This window comes from Cryptomeria japonica, chromosome 3 (assembly GCF_030272615.1).
Source record: "Cryptomeria japonica chromosome 3, Sugi_1.0, whole genome shotgun sequence".
Classification (NCBI taxonomy): Eukaryota; Viridiplantae; Streptophyta; class Pinopsida; order Cupressales; family Cupressaceae; genus Cryptomeria; species Cryptomeria japonica.
The window spans coordinates 351,664,371-351,689,832 of NC_081407.1; the positions used below are offsets into that span (position 1 = coordinate 351,664,371).

Below are 25,462 nucleotides of genomic sequence, written 5' to 3' on the forward strand. Positions count from 1 at the left end.
CGGATCGATTGCGTCTTCCTTCACCCACCTCAAACGCGAAACTTGCCTTCCTTTTGCCAAAAACTTGTCTTGAGGGAAAATCGCTCTGGTCCCTTGGAGAGGGACAGGAGCGCCCTGGCCTTTATGAGCTCATTTATGCCTTGTTAACTTTCAAAACTATCTTCAATGGGTTGATTACGTCCTCCTTCATGCCTTTGATGTCTCAATTTGTCCAAACAAGGTCAGGAATGACTCCACTAAGCTTTTTCGCTCTGGACCCTTGGTGAGGGACATGAGCGATTCGCCTTGGACCCTTGGAGAGGGATAGGAGTGCTTTTCGCCTTGGACCCTTGGTGAGGGACATGAGCGATTCGCCTTGGACCCTTGGAGAGGGACAGGAGCGCTTTTCGCTCTGGATCCTCAGTGAAGGATAGGAGCGAAATTTGACTTTTTGAACTCTCCATCAGGATAATTTTTATGGAATATAACATTTAAGTATAAGTGAAGTTATATTCCATATATACTTTCAGGATGTTTGAGAGTGGTTTCAGACCTCCAGGAGTTATATTGCAAAATCTAGTTTTTTGAGGTTTTTCAGTTTCCAGACTTAGTCAAATTTCAGGATCAGGACATTCCAGACTTAGCCAAATTTCAGGATCAGGACTTTCAGACTTAGCCAAATTTCAAGATCAGGACTTCACTCCAGCAGGACCTGCTATCCTATTGATCTTCCCGACAGCACTCAAAATGCAAAGGCTTAACTAACAAAACCCTAAAAGACCAAAAAACAAACCCTAAAAAGCAAAAAAGCAAGGGTCCCCATTTGCAATGGGGCGATGTGTGAAAACGTCACAACAGTGGTGCAAATATATACATTAAAAAATATAGTTATAAAAAATGTATAGGGAATAACAAAAGAAACTTTGAAATACTGAAACATATTGCTTTGAACATGCCAAAGATGTTATATTGATACTATATTCAAAATTCAAATACAGTTTGCCAATAGCCCAATGCTTCTAAACATCTTTCGTCCCTAAAGTCTGTGCCAATCTCCTCATCACTCAAACTATTGGATTCCTCAAGATCAAGCTCCTCCAAAACAACACCAACCTTGTCTATGTTGGTTCCCCTTTGTCCGTAGGTGTATTGTAGTCAATGAGATAGATGCAAGGTGATATGTACAACTATAAGTTCGTCACCCTCCTAGAGGTAAGGAAGCTCCTCCAAACCAACACCAACCTCGTCTATGTTGGCTCCTCTGGTTTTACATGTTGTTGGGCTATTGGGTTCTCCTTGTATGTAGGTGTGCTGTAGTCAGTGAGATGGAAGGTGATATGTACAATTATAACCTTCTTCACCCTCCTAGAGGTAAGCAAGCTCCTCTAAACCAACACCAACCACTTGTCCGTGTTGGGTCCTTTGGATCTACATGTTGTTGGGCTATTGGGTTCTCCTTGTATTTAGCCTCGTAGGTGTGTTGTAGTCAATGAGATGCAAGATGATATGTTCAACTATAAGCTTCTTCACCCTCCTAGAGGTAAGCAAGCTCCTCCAAACTAATACCAACCTCGTCTATGTTAGTTCATTTGGATCTACATGTTGCTGGGCAATTGGGTTCTCCTTGTACTTAGGTGTGTTGTAATCAATGAGATGCAAGGTGATATGTACAACTATAAGCTTCTTCACCCTCCCAGAGTTAAGTATGTTCCTTTCACTAGAATTGATGAAACTATAAGTAGACCAATTCCTCTTAGTAGTAGAAGAGCTAAAAACTTGGGACAACAGACAAATGACTAGTATGTTTGTCAAAGAATTAGGGCCTTGCATATTCCACCATAGAATTGGAACCTATTGTGCCATAGTCTCCATATCCACCTTGGCCTCTTTTAAATATTCCCTAAGAGTGGCAAATTTGTCTACTTAGTATGAATGATGCTAGCTTGTGTAGAATCGTATATCTTTTGAACAGCCTTCATGAATCGCAACTTCACCTTAGCATCTTGTATAAGGGTAACTCTTCAAGGCCTTTGCACATACCACTTAAACTTAAATGCATAGGCAGCCATGTGCAAGGAAGTCTTGAGCTTCTTCCATAAAATATGAACGATTGGCTGAATATGTTCATTGTAGAATTGCAATCTGGGGTCTTTCTCTTGTACAACCTTCATTTGGCCTTACATATTGTAAATGCACTCGTACATCTCTCCAAGGCTAGGTGCATTAGCATCCCCATATTTAATGACTATGAAGATTGGATTAATTATGGCAACAATGCATCACACATCAGCCTTAAAAGTGTCACACTTCACCACCTAATTAACCCTCCTCCCTTGCATTGATGTAGAATCAGGCCACCAATTCCACTCCCTTGTCATGCCCATTAGTTGCAATGCCTCTTGCAACTCAAGCATCCTCTTGAAGAGAATGAAGTATGATGCATATCTAGTTTGCACATGTTTCAAAAACTCCTTAGAGAAGGTCCTAAAAGTGCACGTGAAGTATGGTTTTTGTAGATAAACATCTACACATCTTTAGCATCATTAACTTGTTTGATCCAACTGATTTTTTCCATGTCCTTGAGTGCTTTGTTCATGGCATGCACACAAGGAGTCTACCGATTATGCTTGTAGGCTGCCTCAATTATTTTCTTTGCAGCTTTGCACATATATGTTCCATTGTCACTATTCGCACTACATTCTCTACCCCAACTTTCTCACCAACTTCTTTGAGGATTTGGAATTGAAAATCAATATCATTGTGGTGCCTTGAACAATCAATAGCCCCAAGGAAGTAGGTGTCCTTGCATGTGACCATGATGTTGATAAGTGAATGATGGTTGATGTTGGTTCACTCATCCATGAATCATGATCATATTGCATCCACTAGTGACCTATGCAACCTTCATATTCTCCATTAAAATATTAAGATTGGAATTATTCTTATCAAAGATTGTTGTCCTCAATTTTGCCTCGTGTGGCACATATGATAGTTATGTTCTTATTTTTTAATTTTTTGCCACAACATTGTTATAATTAAGAGAGTGAGCCACATGGAATGCAATGCCATTGGCAAGCAAGAATTTACCAATGGCATCTTCTTCTTCTTCTTCATCCCTAATTTGCTACATTTACCCTTAGGTTCTAGTGCCTTTGGACTGAATAGAGAAGTAGAAGTAGAATGAACTCATGGATTTTGTGAAGTCCTTGTACTAGTAGGGGTAGGTGCTCTTGATGGTAGAGTGGCAGTTACAAGTGTTTGGTCATCACCGTAAACCCAAAATCTATTTACATCAACTCTTTTTTCAAGTTACCATTCCTTACATACTCAACACTTTTGCGTGGGACATGAAGAAGGCGTGCATTAACTCTTGCAATGCTTCCGTGAAATTTGAGTTGCTGAAAATGACATTTCCATAGCCTAGTGCCCCTTGTTGACCCAGGTTTTGCTTGTAATTTGATTACAAAGTTTTTTAAAGGGTACTTCTTATCAAAAGGATCCTACTCAAATCATTCTAATAAATTGGAGGGGCAATAGAAATGTGCACTACCAATAGAACTAGTTGGTTAACCCCTCCCCCAATCTATACTTGGATTTCAGATTCAACCCACATAGGCTCTTTTTGATCCTCTTCGTTACTCATGATGTGAGAAGTAGAACTCATAGTGACAGTGCAAAAAATGAAATTTGTGGTTACCATACATATGTCATAATGCCATTAAAATATGCACATGCTCAAGACAGAAGTAGTTTCTTTTTGTTTTTATTTTATTTTAGGTTGCAAGAAGCACATATATAGAGGATACACAAAAATATGAATACTTGTTCTTCAACCTTTATCAAACAAGGATTCCACCTTTGTTTTGTTAATGAAGTCTAGAAATAGAGTATTCACAAAAGATGAAATCCTGATTTGACTTTTTAATATTTATTTTTTAATTTTTAATTTATAGTCAAATATATATGCAAATTTGCAAAAGAAAAAAAAAACATTTAGTAAACAAATTTGAATACCTAAATATTGCTATTGTAAAATTAAACCTGAAACTAGAAATTAAAAAATTAAAATGTAATTACTAATTTCATTTGTAAACCCCTAAATGAGTAAATCACTAACTTGAAAACAAACATTTTTTTTTTTAAATTGTCATATAATCAGTAATTTTAATAATTTCCGATTTAAGAATGACTTATGAAGGTCCAAAGCATACCTTGAGGCTTGAAAAATGCATTGATTCAATGATTGATTGATGAAGACTTCACTTTTACTCTTCATCTTGCTCTTATTAAATCTTCCTAATGCTCTCACCCAACCAATGAAGACATGGCAAATGCTCTCTCTTCTTCTTGCTTTGCTTTTCCTATCTCAATGCTCTCACTCTTGTAATTTGTTGCGACTTTGAACCTTGGTGTTGAAACTTGAGAGTGAATTGGAGTGAGGTTGAGATCTTTGTTTGTAGTCTTTTGGAATTGCTTAGGGTGTGGGTGAGGCCCATGTATCATTAGGGTTAGGGTTATTGAGAAAACATTTTTTTTTTGGTATAAAAAAAATTACTTTTCGACTCTAAATGAGGCAGGGGATACTTGGTTGTTTCTAGTGTGCTTAGGAGACGCAGCCAAGCCCTTCAAGGGTCTTGAGGGCATCTCAATGTTTACTTGCAATCCCCAAAATAGGGATGTCTTGGAAATGCCCATCTGAGATGTCCTCTCTTTGAGGGAAACATCCCAAGAACTTCCCTTGACAGATGGTGATGGTGGTTCAACAATGGGGGTACATTTCCTTGCAATTTCCACATCCTAGATGTCCCTGCTCCTGAAATGCTTGGATTTTTGGAGTGGATGTGTCTTTCTAGAACACTGATTTTTAGGTTTTAAAAAATGTGTGCTCATCTTCAGGGGTGCATAAGTATATTGGTAGGTTTAAATCTTTATTCTCTTGAAATTTTTTACTATATCCTAAGGCACATGGGACACTTTTTTCTAGAATTTTGTACTCAAACATTTGGCTGCTCTTATATTAGGTGTGCACTTGTTTGTGATCATATAAACCATGTTCGAAAACTTCAATTGCCCACACAAGGATGTTCCGTTGAATGGTGATGGTAGCTTTTTGACCTTGAAACTTTACAACTTAGTGATTTTGGTTAGTTTCCTTTGTCGCCTGAAATTCCATTTGTCATTGCAACTTTTTGATCTTCAGTTCCTTCATAGCACTTGGTGAAATTGTGTGAAATCTATGTTGTTAATATGCAATGATAAGAAATGATGACACAAACAAACAAGACAAAACTTTGTAATATGGTTGCCTAGCTTGATAAAAAGAAAAAAGAAAACAAGAATTTAGTTTGAAGCTTGAACATGATACAAATTTTTTGTATGGGTACAACAAAAGTAGAGGATATTACTTTTGTTTCTCTTCCTTTGGATCACATGGAAGAAATTAAAAGTCAGGGTGGGGTGCACATGCCCTTGTAAAACTCTAGAAGAAGATCTTATCTCAATTCTCATTAGAGCTTTGTTCCCTTTATGAGATCTCTTCTATACATATAAGCTTTGTTTTATCATTTATTAGTTGATTAATTTATCTAGCCGTCTCTTCCACTTGTTTATGAAAGAGCACAAGCATCTGAAATTAGAGTCTTGGACAGACATCTATTTTTTTGAAGTTTGGCGTCATGCCTGGGTTATTGTAGAGCATAATGAAAAGAGGCTGCTTGCTACCCTTGACATATCTGTGTTATATTTTATATTTGTATGTTTGAATGTGAATATGGAGATAAACTTTAGGTTCTAGACAATCCTGGGATCGGATCTGCAATAATTTTTTAGAATGCAGCTACTCCAAAATCCTATTAGATTCTACAGTATTATGGGCCTCTGTACATAAAATTATATTGAAGTTTTCTGATATCCTATTTTCTTAGTGAATCCTTACTGTTAGTTGTGTTTAGTTGTATGAGTTTGAAATACATTTTGTCAGCCATAATCTTGATTAGAGTTGTAACAAATGTCTAGGATTGGACTGTTCAAAATTGAGATCTGATTGCATTTCAACAATTTTACTTCAATTGAAGGGGACTGCAATGATTAAATTTTCCAGTGCCTGTAGTGTAAGTAATACCTGTTATGGACCATATTTTGATTATGGTTAAAGCTTACGTGAGGGTATTGAATTTTTTGTGAAGTATATGGTGAATTTTGGTGTTGTAATTTGATGGGCATCCCTACTTGGCAATATATTTTATAGAGACAGTTCTTGTTCCTTGTTATTTTACTTGCAATGCTGGAGCTTCAATTGGCATTCTGAAATTTCCCAAATGTCAAATGAATTTCAATTCTATTTTTGACTTTTAGTTTCTCATTTAAATTCTTTATTCTGGGTCACTGTGTTGAGTCAGGTTTGAACAAGCACTTCAGAGAAGCATTGGAAAAGACAGCAGAGTTCAGTGTATTATCGCTTAAAGATGTTTATTTTGCAGTTGATGGCACTTGCAAGGTAGTTTAACGTCCATGATTGCATATAAATAGCTTACTGGAGTGAAAATAGTGATTACTTGAAATATTATTTTCCTCATGCTATATTTGATTGAGGGGATAGGGTATAACTCGGGGTATAACTCATTGGACAAAAGGTGCACGGATAATGTAATTTTGCAATATAACTCATAGCTATTCCTCTAACTCTGATTTGTTCTTAAAGAAATTTGATTTACTGGTATGGTGGCAGGAGGTTACAGATTCTATTCAATTTGGGAGATGGGTTAGTTATAGAAACAGTTGTAATCCCATGTAAAAGAGGGCGTACTACCGTCTGCGTGTCAAGTCAAGTGGGCTGTGCTATGAACTGCCAATTTTGCTATACAGGAAGGCAAGTACTCTATCTGAAATGAAATTTTCAGGCCTTTCCTTGGATCATCTGGTTAAAATACTGTTTATATGTTATAGTAACTATGTGATATTATACAGAATTTTATGATTTCAATGCCATAATTTGATGCATGATTGCCATACACTGATGCATACATGGTCCTTTTCTAGGATGGGTTTAAAGAAAAATTTGACTGCAGCTGAAATGGTGGAGCAGGTTGTTTATGCCCATCGTCTTTTATCGGGAGAGGTTGGTCCAATTACAAATGTTGTATTTATGGTATGCATCTTTTCCTCTTGCATTTAGTGTCTGATTGATGAGTGATAAATAATTTTTCGCATGAAAACCAATAATCCATTGATGTGTCAAGAATGCTTATTTGCATAGATCCCAGAGTTAAAGTTATTTAAAATTTTGTTCTGTCCACAGAAGAATGATATATATTTGGGGTGAAGGTGCTTTTGGCATTGGTTTGTTCCTTCCATACACTAGTTAATTTTGACATTGGGTTTTCTTTACAATGGCTTCTAAAGTCTTCCTGCATACAATCACCACTATAACTGCCTGAAATGCCCAAACTGCTTTTAGGCTATTTTATATTCATTTTATTCCTTAACACCTAGTTTGAGTTGGATTTAGAAAGCTATCTACACCAATAATAGTTAGAATGGGAAATCAGTGTGAATCCAATAATACCTTTAGGCATGACAGAAACTTCCCAGTGTGGGATCTTAGGGTTGCCTTTATAAGGTAACCGTCTACAGCTATTAAAAAAGCATCAAGGTAGTATGCTAAGAGGACCCATTGAAGCCCGGCAATACAATACAAAGTGAAATAAATAATGGGGCTATGATATCAACCAGTAGGGACAAATGAAAAATCATATGGAATGTAAGAATTTATTACAAATTGTTCACAACAAGTCATCACCCAAAGATCAAAATCCAATATGCATATCACATAAATGTCTAATGTTTATGCTAAACACAGTTTCACATGCTTTAATATACTTGGCTATAAGTGTCCATGTTATTCCTCCATAAGTTGTTTGAATTTTACTCAATGCATAATTGTGAAATTTGCACAATACGAATTGTATGACACTCGATGAAAACATCAAATGGCTTAAATGCATGAAATTTACAGAGTCTATGATAAATTGTCTTGATGACTTCTGGATAAAAGTGTGTGATCAGTTTTTATCATCCATCATTTCTTTTTTCAAGCTTTCTCATCCTGATGATGGTTCATGGAGCATGATCCAAAACGTTGATGAAAAAAATTGATCACACAGTTTTATCCAGAAGCCATCAAGACAATATATCAAAAGGCTTTTAAGTTCTTCACAAGTTACCTCAAACAGCTTTGTAACCATTAAATTTGTTTTCACAATGATGTATAGTATGTCAAAAATTGTTCTTCAGAGTTCCAGAATCCAAACTATATTTTGTATATTGATATACATGTTCCATTGGGCGACTAGTTAATCTCAATTTGGCCAAATACAGGTTGTATCGTTTTTAAAGGGTTTTGCCAATTGGTCACTGCAGGATGTCAACAAATATTAAAAAATATTGTTAGTATGCTGCAATACATTAGGGAGGTTTTATTAAATAATTTTAATTTTTTTTGCTTCTAGGAGATACCAAGTTCCTGATCCATCCTTTATTCCCAATTTTTCAAACTTGTAATGATGCTTTTTAAGTTTGAACACACTAAATCAATCTTGATGATAATGTTAAAAATTTAATATGTTCATTGGTTAAATCTCCTAGCATTTCTTTTATGTTGTAGGTCATTGGTTAGACTGATCTGAACAATGGATCGGTTTAGTGAACCAGTGGGGTCAAGCTGCAACTCACCTGAAGTGACATTTTTAGTGCGTTGTGGTGCTGAAGAAGTTCACCTGCAGCAAGAACCACAAATTTTTCAGTCTGCTGCAAGCTCATCTGTAGTAGTATTGAGAGTGATGTTTCACTCCAACGGTCAGTTGAGCGTTACCAATGCTGTCTCTACTCCAGTTATTGTATACAATAAACAGCTCAAATTGTTTCAGTTGGGGTGATATTATTGCTTGAGACAATGCTGCAGGCTTGGCCAAACAGTTAGGGTACACATTTGGGTGAGTTTGGTGGTGTCCAACAATTGCACAAAGGGACAAAATGTCATCTGGGTGTTTGTTGGCAGCATCAGAGATTGAAACATAGAGGAAGCAAATTTGTTGGCCCGCAAATGTTTACCTTGTTTTAGGTGGCAACTGTTTTCCCCTATTTTGGTGGCAGTTGTTTGCCCCTATTTTGGTGGCAGTTGTTTTTCCCTCTTTTGGTGGCATTTTTCATGATTGGGTGCATGATTGTTTATCGCCCCTAATGGGGACTATTTTTAAGATTACTGGCATTGATTCCCTAATTGGGCAGTGACTGTTTTCATTGATTGGGCAGCAATTGTTTTTATAATTTTATTCCCTGATGGGAACATGCTTACCCTTGTTTGGGTATGTCTATTTCTCTTCTAGCATGTCTGCTCTCCTCTTTTAGCAGGCATGAGTTTTATCATGCCAGGTGACCAATGATGTGATTTCCTTATAGGACTGCAATTATTGTTGGTACCGATGGTTATGTGCAACAGCCATCCACATTTCTGGGCGAGAGTATCTGAAGGGATAGAGGCAAAAGGTGAAGAGTTGGAGGGAAAAGAAGCTTCTCTGTTTTATGTCGTGGGAAGCCATGTTTGAGGAGCTTGGCTGGTTGGATAGTGTTAGCTGAAGCCGATAGGCTGGTTGATTGTTTTAGCTAAAGCCAAGCAAGTTGGCTAGTTTGCTGAGGCTAGTTGGCAGAGGGTGGTGAATATGGAAGGAAGAATGCTGCTGCAAGTATGATGGAGCAATCCTATAGGCATCCAATTGAGTGATCAGTTGTGACCTTTTCACACATCACCCCATTCCAAATGGGGACCTCCTATATCTTTGTTTGCTTGGTCTTGTTGTGAGTTTTTGGGTAGTCTAGCAATAATTTCCTCAAATCCCTAAGTGTTTGGGTGAGTTGTGAAGATTTATTCTAAGTCTGGAAGCGAGCATTGTCTATTTTAGGGTTTCTGTCCTATAAACTTAGAGAGGAGGTCAACAATCTTGAGCATAGTGAAATTTGCCCAAGTGTAGAAGAGAAAATCTTTCAAAGGGCATCCCAGTGAAATTTGAGTGTTTTTCATGAACTTACTATTTTAGTAAGTTTCATTGTGGCCCCGATTGGCTAATTTTGAGTTTGAACAAACTTACTATTTTTAGTAGTTTCCATTTTTAGTAAGTTTCACTGTGTATCCGTTTGCCCTAATTTTTTTGTTTGGGAGAACTTACTTTTTTTAGTAAGTCTATTTTTATAAGGTCTATCCTTGGCAACACGTGAGCATTGATTGCATGAAGAACTAAGGCATCCAGTTCCAAATTCGGAAAACAAATGAAGCAGGTAGATGGTCGAATTTTGGCTGTCTAGAAATCCTCCTTCGAGGAACAAAGAACTATTCTTGGGCACAAATCCCAAGAGGAGGAAGAATCATCCTCAAACCAAAATTCCTCCTCTAGGCCGCAAGAGCTCCAAGAATGACTCCTTGGGTGCAAATCTCAAGGCAAGGAGGAATTGTGCTTGCGAGCAAAAATCCACCTCCAGACCCCAAGCGCACTAGGAATGACTCCTTGGGCGCAAATCCCAAGATAGGGAGGATTAATCCTTCTGCTTAAAATTCCTCCTTCAGGCCCAAAATGCACCTAGGTATGCATGAAGTCTTGGAAATGATAAAAATGGCTAAGTATCAAGAAGTTCCTCCTTCAACTCTAGAATGCACTTGCTGATGGTGCTTTTCCACACTATGCAACACAAAATAAAGTACTAATTATTCTATCCTCTCTTGAACAAAATCCTCCCAAATGCTAAGCTGCCTGATCAAATGAGATGACTCCAAGGTTCCAAATGTCAGGTCTTGAGATGCTCTTGGATAGACTCAGTTGTTTGATGTGATATTGCTGGAATCACAAGGTGGGCTTAGGTTGAATGTTTGAATGTTTGAATTCTTGGATGTCGCTGGAACGTGGAAATTAACTTGATTGAAAAAAAAGGAAAAAAAGAGAGGGTTGAGAGAGCTAATCCAATCCTAGGAATGTAAGAGCGATGGACAATCTTTGGTGAAACTCAACTAAGCTTTGCTTTGACATGCAATGAACATCTCCACAAGGCTAGTGCAATCTTCTAGGGATAGCTAATGATTTTCAAATCACCACTACAAGCATAGATACCCTCAAGGTGAAGCATATCAATGAAGAAGCAATAATTGAAATTAAGCTTGGCTAAGATAGATCGAGTTGACTACGCAAGGCACTTTACCATCGGCAAGGTGTTAGTAGTATGGATGTACCAATTTTGCCATTGATCATACACAAAGTTTTTCCATTCATCTAAACAACATGAAAATTAAATGAGAAGTGGAGACCATGCAAATTGTTGAATCAACATATGAATTTCACCATATCTTCAATGAAGTTTACATGCTTCTTACAACAAAGTCTTGGCAACAATCTTTGCCTTCGCTTCCTATTCTACTCTAACTGCTATCTAACTTCTATCTGCTATTGATCTACTGACTATTTACTATTGGCTATTATCCCTTACAAATGAAGAAGTGGAGCCTTATAAAGTGCTCTCATTACAATTGGGTGGCTCAGATTGATTCATAGTCAATGACCAACACCAAAAGATAGAAACCATAATTAGGGTTTGTTACACTCATTACAAAGCATTTAATGCTTGACCAATGATAAAATTACAAAATGTAGGACACATGTCCTTCGTTGAATATTTGACCAATAGATGATGGGGATAAGTGCATCGGACTTTGTGCCCACATGTGGTAGTTATCTTCTTTGATGGATGGGCTAGGTACATTGAATTTGGACGCCTTATCTTAAAATGATATGATTGGATAAGTGATGACTAGACGTGACCTCAGCTAACTTGATCTCTGTAACTCATCATGAAGTTGTAAATGAATGAGGCATATCCCTTCTTGATCATTTCACTTTTCATCTTCTTGTTTGGGAATTCCGCCTAAGTGTTGCATTTGATGTAGACCTTGTGGTGCTTATGCTTGATCCTTCCTTCTTGCCTCCTATGATGATGAGTCTTTTGTTCTCTCCTTGATCTTATCTCACTGCCTTATAGTCTGTGATGATGATCCCACCAGCTGCCTTTTATGAGCTTGAGACTTGAAGTGTTGCAATGTCCACCTTGGGTCCTTATCTTTGCTTATGTGGTGAAATCTTGATGTTGTATGTGAGCTGATGTTCTTTGCATGCCTTGAAGCTGATGTTCCTAGGGACCCTCTTCACATTTCTTTGCATGTTCACTCCACTTGCATCAAACCTGGAAACAAACATAACTTGTATCAAAACATTGTATAAATTACTTAATCAAGCTTCCTACTACCTTCACTAAATGTGAAAATGAATTTCCTGATCATGGAAACATCTGATTTTAAGTCTGATTTTCTCCTTTATATGCCCGATTTCATAGGTTTGAGATCTGGGAGAGACCTGATTTGCATTGTTTTTAGGTGGCAAAGGAAATGAGGACCTTAAGTCACACTTTTGGGGTATCAAAGGAAGTAAAATCCTTAAGTCGCACATTTGGGGTATCAAAGGAAGTGAAACACCTTAAGTCGCACTTGCGGGATGACAAAGGAAATTACTCAATCCTTAAGTCGCTGATTTGAGCAATCAAAGGAAATAACCCAATCCTTAAGGCATTGATCTAGGCAATCAAAGGAAACGATAAAAAATGTTCAAGTCGCTGATTTGGGCAATCAAAGGAAATCTGAAGTCACCATGTCTTGGTTTGCTGATTTGACCCTTCATTGGAAGTGATCAATTTCCTTCCTAACTTGATATCACTTAAGTCTGCAATCATCTTCCTAGAAATGCACTTAGCAAAAACAATGATCTCATTCAAAACAATGCAATGCAAAACCTTAGTTCGCTGATTCAAGGGGTCAAAGGAAGTGGAAACCTTAAGTCGCACATTTGGGGGGTCAAAGGAAGTGCCAATGCTTAAGTCACAACTTTGGGGGGTCAAAGGAAGTCCTCCAAAATGGCAACTTTCGCTGCCTTGTTCCATTTGGTTCAATCTTCTCATGATAATTTGAACTTCAGCTCCCCTTTCCTTAGAATGTTGACCTCTAGAACCAACTTGCCTTAGCCAAATTTGTACTTCAACTCTGATTTTGCAAGCAAAAGATGATGATCAAATGGAATGATAATCGTGAATCATTTATTTGTAAGATATTGAAAGGCCACGCTCACTCAATTCCACCTAAAGGGAGAGAACTAACCTAATCACCTCTTGTCAACTTGAGACACTATACTTCCTCGAGTGAAAGGCTAATAGCTAAAGACTCTATAACTACCCTAGAAAGAATAAAAAAGTGGGGGCCCCCATTTGCAATGGGGTGATGTGTGAAAATGTCACGACAATGCTTAACCTCATGGAGTCATGGAATGGTTGAAAATCGACTAAGGCATTGAAAATTCGACTATCCCTTTGATATGCACCCAACTTCAAGAAATCATAGAGACTCAAAATTGGCTAGTGTTGGAAGAATTCCTCCTTAAAGTGCGCTCAAGCATTCTACAGACATGGAGATAATGAAATTTTTAGTGAGTGTTTGAAAAATCCTTCAAATCATCTCATATGCGCCCTAGCAAGAATAATCCTTCATCAAGTAGAATTGGTGCCCAAACATTCAAAAAATCCTTCTCCTTATGTCATGTGCGCCCAAGATAGGAAGTGATATGGAAGACAAGTTTGAATGCCCAAAATGGAATATTCCTCATTAATGAGGCATGAATCAAGGCATAATGGAAATTTCTATTTTGAAACCAAGTATGACGAGCGGGGTCCACAGGAATGACAAGTCATCTCTCCCTCAACAATGGAAACACAAAATGCATTTTGGGAGGAATTAAAGAAGATACGAATATTATTGCAGTGCCAACTTGGTAGCATAGTGGGTGATTTCTTATTTAAAGAAGACATGATAGTCTCATTTTCACATCGCATTTTGGAGAGCACAATGTTAGGGGTAAAATAACGTATGTTAGTAAGAATAATATTTATAAGTGTTATGTTATGTTTATGTTTGTCGCCGAGAGGTTCCTGTCGGGTAGTTGGGAGTTGGTGACGGTTGGCAACTTGACCAACTGTCGGGTCTTTATATTGTTTGGTTGGAACCTCGGCAGGGAGATTATGTATGGACAATTCTGGACATTGGAATAAAGATATAACTTTCTGCTCTAATTATTATCATTTGTCATTTATGTTATGATGTACAAATGTTCTGTTCCATGAATACTTGGTACTTGCAGGAGATACTGTGTTATCTGATTATTCACCAACTATACATTTAGGACTAAACATTTTGGCGCTGTTGCCTGAATGAACCTAGAGATAACTATGGCGACAGGCGGAAGCAATTAATGGGCCGATCGTTTAACCAACAATTAATTGTCGTGGATAGCGACACACACGAAGAGAGTACCGCGGAAGAGGAACGAGAGGATCAGTTGATGACAGACTTGGTGGAGTTGTGGGACGTGTTGGTCACGCAGTACGTGCAGCGAGAGGCTCAGGAGAGAGCCGCCTCGGAAGGCACGGTACGTGGTGAACTCACCGTCAGCACCTCCGTCTTTGACCTACTCGGGAGTATTCCAAGGTTACTCGCTAGAAATTTGATTGCACTCCAAAACCAAAGGGAGGAAACGGCAAAGGAACTTCGGCGGCAACAAGTTCTCCGAACGAGGAACGGAGTCGTAGGGAGGAAGAGGAGAGGGAGGCTAGTCGGCGCCGTACCTCTGGCACTTGATGCCCCTACGGTCGAACAAAGATAGACGTACCACTGCTTCGAAGGAGTAAAGGAGGGAACTGTACGAAGATCTCTCCGCATAAAAGAACAGGCCGACAGGAGACGACAACTAAGGGAGGTTGCCGACTCGAGGAGTTCTGAGAAACACAATAGAAGTCAGAGTCGTAGTCGAGAGAGGCAAAAACCATGTACGTGGAAGGAGTTGGCCGAGGTCGCCAGAAACATGCCACTTCTAGACGTAGCGGAGGAAGATCTCGCCGACCAGGCCCCACACTCGATGTCAAGTGAAGAAGACTCCAGAGTCGAATCACAAAGCACCCAATCAAAATTTTCCGAACTAGGAGAGGAGGCGGTACGAGACCTGCACGAGGAAATCGCCACTATTTTTGAAGCAACATTGTCTGGCATTAAAAATTTGTCCTTGTCAGAGGGCTTCAAAATAGGAAGATCAGATCTGGAAACTCCGGGAAGGAGGGACTATAGAAGGGAAGGTGACCAAAGCCCGGTTGGCAGGGGCCCGACCAGACCAGGAGCGTACGGTACCTCTCGGACACATAGTACCTTTCCGACATAAAGCCATTTTCAGGCACTGCATAAAACTGTACAAAATAGAACGATGGCACACACCCCGGAGAAGTAGAAACTCCCAAAATTCATGGGCGACGGGTCAGAGGACCTGGTACGGCATTGCAAGACATGCGTCACCATCTGGGAAGCAAATGGCCAAGACGACTGGGACTACTGGGTGAAGGCATTTTCGGCCACTCTGCGAGGAATAGCTATCGACTAGTACACAGACCTCGATGCTCAGCATAAAACGTCCTGGAGCAATCTGAGGAAGGCGTTCGAGGAAGAATTCAAACTCCTACAAGATGACAACAAAATTGGGGCAGAAATTTACAACATCAAACAAGAAAAAAACGAAAGTGTGCGCAAATATAACAAAAGGTTGAGGGAACTACTTAACAAAATGGAGAACTAGCCGACAGATGGCCTCAAGAAGCAGTGGTTCGTGGAAGGATTGGTACCATCCCTGAGAAGGACGATGAAAGTGGTCCCTCTGCCATCGTACAATGAAGCATACAACCGCGCCATGGATATTGAAAGTGAAAACAAGACATCCTGGGGGAAGCGATGGACCAACGATGGTGACAGCACGGACGACGACAGCGACGGGGGATCCACAACCGTGCAAGCACTCCGGAAGGATATGATGAGGATGATGAAGGAGTTGAAAGGTGACAAAAAGTGGTAGGGAAGGAAAAGAACTATGGTGTACTGACTGCAAGACTGAAGGACACACTAAAGGAAGTTGTCCCCGTAAAGTTTTCTGTGACATCTGCCAAGTAACGGGACATTCCATTAAGGAATTCCCGTACAACTTGAAAGCACGGAGCACACAAGTGCTCTACACCCAACCTGACCAAACGACACCGCCGACGACACCACCAAAGCCAACAACAAACTTTGACGCCTCACCTGGAGGGTACAAAAATAATCGACAGGGTAACAACAGATCCAATAATAACACACCAAGGAGCAAAATTCAATACGACGGGAAGGGGCGACCCATGATTCAGTGCAACGAATGGGGTCACTTTGCCCGAGAATGCCAAAACGGAGGTGATACAGGAAGTTTGCTGTGCAAATGGTGCGGTCCAGGAAATCACGAGGACATAGATTGTCCAAAACAAAAAGGGGTGAACATGCTTAATGTGGAGGGATCAAGAGAAGACGTACTCGCAATCACAAGGTTGCAGAACAAGAAAGCCATGTACCCGGACCCTCGCACAGAAAAAGAAAGGCTCCAGGAGGCAAGGGCGGATATCGAGCGGGCGATGGCTGGAGAGCAGAGGGCCTCGCACCTGGCTGCCGATACACCAGTCCGGTCGGAACCAGAGAAAACTATCATCAAGCAAATGTTACAAACCACAATACCCGTACGGGTGTCTGACCTTCTACAGACCATGCCACAGTTAAGGATGGCTCTGACAAATGTAACCGGGGACACTACCCTCGGTCAGGAACACCTAACGGTGGCAAAACTTGGTACGGACCCGATGAAGGGATCTGGTACGTATGCCATGAACCCTATGCTACTCACGGTGGGCATCAGACGGAAACCAGCAGTGGTAGAGATGGATATATTGGGACAAAAGCTTACAAACACCATTGTTGATGGTGGGTTTGGAGTCAACGTACTGCCGGAGGGAACTTGGCCAAGCCTCGGCAAGCCGACACTTTGGCCACCAACCTTCCACTTGGTCGGTGCGGATCAACACGGCATCAAACCTCTTGGTACCCTCATGGCACAAAAGGTGGTAATTGGGAAGCAACAATTCCTTGTGGATTTTGTAGTCATTCCACTGGAAAGGAAAGCGTACGGCGCTCTTCTAGGAAGGGGTTGGCTGATCATGGCCAAAGCTAACCACAACTGGAAAAGGAATACACTCTCAATCGAGAACGACGACCATAAGTATGTAATTGATCTAAGGAACCAGTCCGTTAGCGAAGAGCTCGCGTCATCGGACTTCGACTCAGAAGATTCAAATCGATGGGAGTGGGGTTCTGACGAAGACAGAGGAGGGAAAGAACCCGACGAGGAAGGAGTGTTGGAACTGGACGGATGTTCCGAGGATGGAACCAGTTCACTGGCGGGACTTTTTCATTGGCAAATGGAGGACTATGAGGTCTTCCACCTAGAGTGTCACATGCTTCAAATATGTGAGATAGGAGAATCAAGCGGTGGGATGGAAGAACAATCCTTTCCCCCAGAGTACGGTAGATACCAAGAGGGAATGGCACGGATGGACGACACGCCAGTCCTCCAGTTTGAACGGGATAAACCCATCAAGTACGAGGAACAGGGTGTGGAGAAGGCTAATCTGGGCAATGAGGCAGAACCACAGGTGATACTTGTAGGAGATGACTGGAACCCCGTGATAAAGGCAACAGCCTTCAAGATATTTCTGGAATATAAAGACGTCTTTGCCTGGACCTACAAGGACTTGAAGGGGGTACCGTCAGAGCTACGCATGCATCGCAGAACCCTCGTACTAGGAGCCCAACCGGTACGAAGGAGGCCGTATAGGACGAACAAAAATTACGTAGCCAAAGTAAATGAGGAGATCAATAAAATGTTAGAAGCAGAAATACCGTACATTGTACGGTTGAAACATAGGTGCGGAGCACCATTCCATACGACAAGGCAAGGAGTCCGTACGACGTACGACAGAGCACCATTTTGTACAGCGCACGACAGATAATCAACGTGTATGGTGTACCTCACTCGTACGACGTACCTCATCCAACCAACCTGTACGATGTAGTCTGTTCATTTGATCCGTACATCGTACGACATAAACTACATAGAGAAAAGGGTACGGTGTACGGTGAAACCGTGCAATGGATATGGCACATGAGACGTCGTACAACATGCATGAAAGCCGTACTGACATCGTACACGAGGCATTGTACGGTATACAGGGATGCAATTAGGGAGAGGTCGTTCGACCACGCTACAGGTATGACAACCAAAGGCGGAGGCCGTACGACAACCAAGAGAAATCTGTACAGACCACAGGAGAAATACCGTACGGTCAAGGAAGCAATATATGAAAAACTCGAAGGCATCATCTTTGAATTGGATGGAGTCTCAAGCCACACACCTATGCATTGTACAACCACAAGAGAAGCACAAGTTTTTATGAAAGAACAAGTTAGAAAACACAATTCCCGTGCGGGAGAATGCACTGTGATCAGAATTTTGACTTCTTTTGCCTTGTTCTTGACGTCATAAAAAAGCAGAAAATTGATGCATGCCATGGAGTTTCGTGTGGGTTTGAAGGTTGTAATTTGGTGTTGGCATTGGGGGCGCTGCCCCTTGACCCCGCCCTATACCGCGACAGGGAGCGCTGTCCCGGGACCCTGCGAGGGGCGTTGCCCCTCGACCCCGCAAGGGGCTTTGCCCCTTGACCTCATTGGGGGTGCTGCCCCTAAACCCCCGCAAGGGGCGTTGCCCCTTGACCCCGTTGGGGGCATTGCCCCAAACCCCCATTTGATTTGGCAGGTACACTACACAACGCAACCGACAAGAAAAAGGAGGAAACTGGACACATCCATGGAGATTGAAGAGGTTAGCAGTGCAGAGGATTCGAAGGAGGTGGAAGAGACAGAAGAGCAGGAAAGCGGTGATGAGGGGTTCCATCTGTCAGGACACATAGCTGTGGAGGAGGAAGAGGAAATAAAGTCGTGGCAGTAGGAAGAAAAGGAAGAGGAGGAGCAACAGGGAGGATTGCGGGCTCAATGGAAAAGTACGAGGGTAAAATTCACACCCTCGAAATTATCTTTGACACACTTGGTACCATAGGAAGCACTTACAGTGGTCAGCGCTGTAGAGGACATACGACCAGTAGGGGTGTTGTTCCGGAAAATCAATGAAGGGGAACCACCAGCACAACGACGGGTATCATTACCACAGAAACCAGTACTTGCGTCAGAAACCATGAAGGGTACCAGTATGGTAGACCAGACAGTGGCAGGGGAGGCCGTACTAGGAAAAGATAGAATGGCCGAGCAAGGAATTGGTATGGCATGTCCAGGTTCTGGTATGAAAGACATTGGTACGATACCAGTAGGTACTTGTACAACATCAACAGGTACTGGTACAATGTCAGTAGGTACTGGTATGGTTCCAACAAGTACTGGTACGACTCCAACTGGTACTGGTACGATATCGATAGTAACATGTACAGCAAGAATTGATACTGTACTAGCAAGTATTGGTGCGGCTCCAACAGGTACTGGTACGACTCCAACAAGTACTAGTACAGTACCAACAAGAATTGGCTCAACAAGAACTGGTACGGTACCATGTACTAGTACGATGCCAGCATCAACTGGTACGGTGCCAACAGGTACTAGTACGGTGCCAACATGTATTGGTACAGTGCCACCATGTACTGGTACGATGCCAACATGTACTGGTACGACAGAAAGTGGTACGGTGCCAATAGGTACTTTTACGATGCCAACATGTACTTGTACGACAAGAATTGGTATTGTGCCAACAAGAACTGGTACGGTGCCAGCAGGAATTGGTATGGTACCAGCAAAAACAAGTACGGTACCAGCAGAAACCAGTACGATACCAATAGAAACTGGTACGGTACCAATAGAAACTGGTATGGGTGACTTGGAGGCATTAGCAACCCAAGTGGCAGAGCTCACCTTACAGTTGGAACAGAAAGATAAAAAGCTACTGGAAGCTACTCACATGGTAAAGAAAGCACGGGAACAATAGCTGTTGGCGGAAAAGAACCTGAAACTTCAAGCCGGACAACAACCTCCTCCTGCGACCACTACAGGGACGCCTCCTCCCTCTTGTCTGTCTTAGCTATGTTTTATATAATTCAATTTTTCTTGTCTGAGTCGTCTGGAAGACGACTATGTTTTTTTGGGGGCTAATGTTAGGGGTAAAATAACATATGTTAGTAAGAATAATATTTATAAGTGTGTTATGTTATGTTTATGTTTGTCGCCGAGAGGTTCTTGTCGGGTAGTTGGGAGTTGGTGACGGTTGGCAACTTGACCAACCGTCGGGTCTTTATATTGTTTGGTTGGAACCTCGGCAGGGAGATTATGTATGGACAATTCTGGACATTGGAATAAAGATATAACTTTCTGGTCTAATTATTATCATTTGTCATTTATGTTATGATGTACAATTGTTCTGTTCCATGAATACTTGGTACGTGTAGGAGATACTGTGTTATCTGATTATTCACCAACTATACATTTAGGACTAAACACACAAGTTAGAAGCAAGGCGTGCTAAGTGGCTAAAAAGTGGTCTTTTCTCATCCAGGAACTCTCGTCCTTGGAGGTTTTAATTCATTCCAAGTTTGGAATATGCAATGTAGAATTCTTCTTATGTCAGATTTTAAATTTCCTTAACATGAATTTAATGTTATTCATTTTGTTTTGTAGGAAGTTAGATGGCGGAATCAAGTAAGGTGGCAAGCACACCTAGGCAAACTAAAAAAAAAAATGAACGAAAGGGATTTCTCCTGGAATCAAATATTATTTCAAAGTGGAATTTATTGACACCAACTTAGGAACGTACAACTTGGAGGAATTCAGGAAGAGAATGTTTGGTCACGATGGACACCCTTTGTCATCTATAGCCAAGAAGATAGCTGAAAGCAGAATTGTAGCAGTTGTTAGTTTCCCTCTTGCCATCTAGTGTTCAGAGTTGATTGTTGAATGTGCAAAATATTACAATTCCGAACGAATAGCAATTGTAGCTCCTGATGGTAGACTCTTGTTGAATCTTACAGCTGAGGCAATTACTGAAGCATTTGGAATCCCCACATATCATTCCATGGTGTACAAGACAAAGGCAAGGGCAACAAAGCTCTATGATTCCGGAGTGGAAGGATGGGCGGGTATCATCAACGGCAAATGGATGCAAAAGCCAAAGCCTCATCATTCCAAAATGCCTAAGTAGCTTATCGGGATGGACTTCAAGTAGGAGTACAGTGGCCTCATGCTGATGATGAGTCAAGCCATGGATGTTTTACTTCATTGAGGAAGTGATGGGTGCAATAAAGATGATAGATCAGACAAGGACAATCAGTGACAACTTTGATGAAAAATTTAAGAATTTGATGCATTCTTGGTCCTTTTTCATGGGCTCATACATTGTTTATATGCTGGCAAGGATGGCCAAATTCAGCGAATTATTGAGCAAAGGACCCATGGATGTGGTCTAGGACAATTCAAAGTGCACGAATGCTATCCTCAGTTGCACTTTTATAGCACCTCCTATTTTAAAAGAGTCAACGATGCCTTCACCATGCATATTGTTCGGTCCTGGAGGTGCTCACATGAGGCTGTTGCAAGAAGCAAAGAAATTGATAAAGAAGTATGAAGCATGGTTCATCCAGTTTCCAAGATTCACCTACATCTGGCTCCAGGCATTCTTCTCCTATCCCTACAGGCTCTTGAGGTACCCAACTGACAAGATGGTATTGCTCGAGGTAACAAGGCAATTAACAACTTATGACAAGATTCAAAAAAAGAAGAGTGAAATCAAGCTCCCGGTCATCATGGGAGACTGATGAAATGTGCCCATCATTACTAGCAATAGAGAATTCAGTGGAGGAACTGCAATTCTATCACCTCACAACCCACACTGCAAGATCAGATTTTGATCCATATGATAAGATAAAAATGGTGACTGGCATCAGGCACAGGCATAAGATACAACTCAAAGATTATTAGGTTAATGCCAAGGATGATTATGAGGTCAAGAAAAGAATGTTTTCCAGGTTGCCCCTCAGGATGATAAGGATATGTGAAGTCATCCCAATGTCGGATTAGGTAGAAGAGGATATGAACAATGTTCAACCTGATTATGAGAAAGAGAAAGATAAGCCAATCCAAGCACCTAATTGGCCAGAACCAAAGATTCTTGATCTTGACACACTGAGCAGGCCAATTACAAAATTCACAAGACTTTGGGTTGAGCGTCACATTAGTAAGTTGAAAGCAAAGAATGCTCGCCTGACTTATGATTTGATGGGAGACATGGAATCATAAGAAGCTATCGAGGAATCAGCAAGAGTTCAAGCCAAGGAAGGAGCAATTCCACAAGGAAAGGTAGAATGGAGAAAAGAGAAGAGCATTGCTTGGGATTCATAGTCAAAGAAAAGGCAAGAGGTCCAAAGAGAAGAACCCTAGTAGAAGAAACAAAGATTAGAAGAGGTGCAGTCACCTAGCAACTCAAGTGTGCAAAAAATTGGCTTCTTCACACAAGAAATTAGTCATAGGAAGAGGACCAAGTCACTTCAAAGGCACAAGATACACTAAGTGTCAATGCTCTCGGGAGGTCTGCTCAACAAAGGGATAAATAACAAGTACTTTTGCTAGATATGGAGTAGTATATCTAGGATTGTGTCAAAGTAATAGCAATTGAAAACTTGGGGCTCCTTGAGGAAGTAATGCAAGTGCAAGAACAGTTAGGAGCACATGATCATCAGTCAGTCGCTCCAAAATGGCTAAAGGAAAGAATGAGAAAGGAGCCAAAAGAAGAAATTGATCCTGCACTTGAGATTGAAGAATTTCTAAGCCGGATAAACGAACTAGTGGAGAAGAAGGCGGCAAATAAATTCTTTAAGATCACCATGAATGAATTTGGATCTAGAACTCTACATATGGCAGTGCCAAGGGTTGAGAAGGCCATGAATGAAATCACCTTAGAGGAATATGATATAACAACAGTTTATTTGGGACATGTTACTAGGGCACAGGTGATTGAGGATTTTGATGGTTCCTCTTAGGCGCTGAAAGAACAAATGTAGTTGGAAGAAACATACAAGAAATTGAAAAGTGAGAACAAAGCTCTATGTGGGTATGTGCAACGCTTAATGCGTCCATTCAAACAGGATGACCAAGCTTTTGTTCCTCCTACAACGCTTTTGAAGGAATCAGTCGATGGTCTTGAAGAAATGAGAAAAATCACCAAAGGCACTAAGAAATGGGTAGATAGCATTTTCACTGCAGCATGTAAGTTAATTGAGGACTTGGCTTAGATATACTGGAGAGTTTGGCTATCCTTGGTAGAATTGAGAATGTTGACCAAGCATGGGAAGACACACACATTTGCCAGAACATGACAATTCCACGCTTGGAAGCTTTGATTGAAATCCCCATTGCAAGCATTAATAGATGGTGAGGTCATAAGAGAAAATGAAGTGTATGACTTCCCTTGGTGGTATTGTGCAGTGACTACCAGGAAGGAGTTCTTTGAAAGATCAAATGAAGAGTTGACTCAATTGAGGAAAGTAGTCAAGAACATTTAGGATGGAATCCTCAATTCTATCGTGTTGGTGTACATTTTATCATCTACCAAACATTAGAATAAGGTAGCCAAAGGTATTCTATCCTCTCTTGAAAAATCATTGCTGATTCCAAGGTCTATATGTGCGAACAAGCGACTTTAGTGGGATAGCTACTTGGGTAGTGTATGCTGAAAATCTAAAGGGGGACTTATGTTTATGAATGTCTTCAAGCTTCTGGACTTAGATAGATTTATCAATTTCAAGCTCTCTCTTTTTTTTGGATTTTCTGGGATTTACTTTCAAAAAGGGAAAAAGGGAATAGGGTTAAGAAAGCTGATCTAAACTTATGAATTCGGGAGACGGTATTAACTAGGTGTTCTCGGGAAACCACACCTTGCTTCGCCACACTAAGGACAACTACACAAAGTGGGTGCAATCTTCAATGGGTTGTGCATATAATCAAAGTTTTGGCATGCACAGGGGATAGGCTCAGACTAACTTTGCACGGTGAAATGGAAATCATCCATTCACCAAAAGTATGAGTGGAGATACACCATTAATTAATACTTATCAAATCCTTCGTTCAACTCTAACAACTTGAAAGCAAATCTAAATTAACTTCTAACTAATGTGTTGAAGAAATTGAAAGCATGCTAATCGCTCAAATAACAGAGATTACAAAGCCTTAAGAGAAAGAGCACATGCAATGTATTATTTGAAAAATGACCTTCATGCAACAATATATCAAAAAACTCACACTCTCCAAATGTGAGGAGGTAGCCTTATATAGTTTTCCAGAAAACAATGAACGACTGGGATCAAACAGTGATCAAGGGCCCAGATTGAAAGTTACAAACCCTAATTAGGGTTTCTCAAAACTCTATTAGCTCAGACAAACAAAAGAGTGACATGTGGCACAATTGCTATTATTACTGAGGTGAGTGTAGAGTTTCCCTTTTTGCAGATTTAATGTATTTGGACACAATGAGCTAAACCTCTTCCATAGTGACACTTGGCAGGTTACTAATCTGGAAGTCAACGACATCCACATCGCCAGTACACGTGGCGAGGATGCATTCCCACTCAACTGCTTGGGCAAGAAAGTTTTTGTCAATGAGGAGAAAATTCGCAATTTTTTGAGAGATCCCCTTTATCAATCATTCCCGAGGCTTTGAAAAAGCTTGACTAAATTCTGGCTCTCAGGTTTCTTACCTGCAGGTGTTTTTCTTGCATGCCATCCTTTTGCCAAATTTCTGATGCCACATGAAACACTTTACTTAACATTTCTCTAACATTTTTCTCAATCTCAAAACACTTAGTCTCAGATTTCTTCAGGACCTCAATCCTAGTGACCAAAGCACAATACCAAGTGTTAAAATCATACTTATCCCCAGCCTGGATGACACCTGCATCTATCAAGTCTTGCTTTGACAGAGCTCGGATAATCCTCAATTGTGGAAGTATTTCATCTTGGATTTCCTCAATATCCTCCCAATTTGCAGCCAAGTCTTGGATTCTACTGACTAATGAAGAAGCTGACTCATGTGCTGATACTAAATTTTCCACAAGTATGTCAGCTCGTGCCGAAGCATTTGAGGTCCATTCCTTAAGTTGCCCGAATGTGCCCTTCATGTCCTCATAATCTTTCATCGACTCTTGCGGAAGAGGCTGCAGAGGGGTAACTGGTATCTCATGATTAAGTGGCTTAGTTAGATGGAGAACATATTTTCTCTATTGCTGATTCTCTTCCTCAACCTTAATTCTTTTCTCCTTTTCCTTGGCTAGTCTTGCCTTGAGGGCGTTGCAAGAATCATCAAAATATTGGATCTCTTGAGCCTAAGCAGGCTTACCCAACTCTACTGTAGTGATC

At 40.7% G+C, this 25,462-nt stretch overlaps 1 protein-coding gene across 1 annotated transcript in view; it reads left to right on the forward strand.

Annotated features, from left to right (window-relative positions):
* LOC131076528 (uncharacterized) overlaps window positions 1-25,462 on the forward strand; it is a 145,184-nt gene that overhangs the window by 74,465 nt on the left and 45,257 nt on the right. Inside the window, exons 4-6 of the mRNA XM_058013768.2 lie at window positions 6,378-6,475; window positions 6,717-6,847; window positions 7,018-7,126. Coding sequence (XP_057869751.1) covers window positions 6,378-6,475; window positions 6,717-6,847; window positions 7,018-7,126 — 338 coding nt within the window. The remainder of the gene's footprint in view (window positions 1-6,377; window positions 6,476-6,716; window positions 6,848-7,017; window positions 7,127-25,462) is intronic.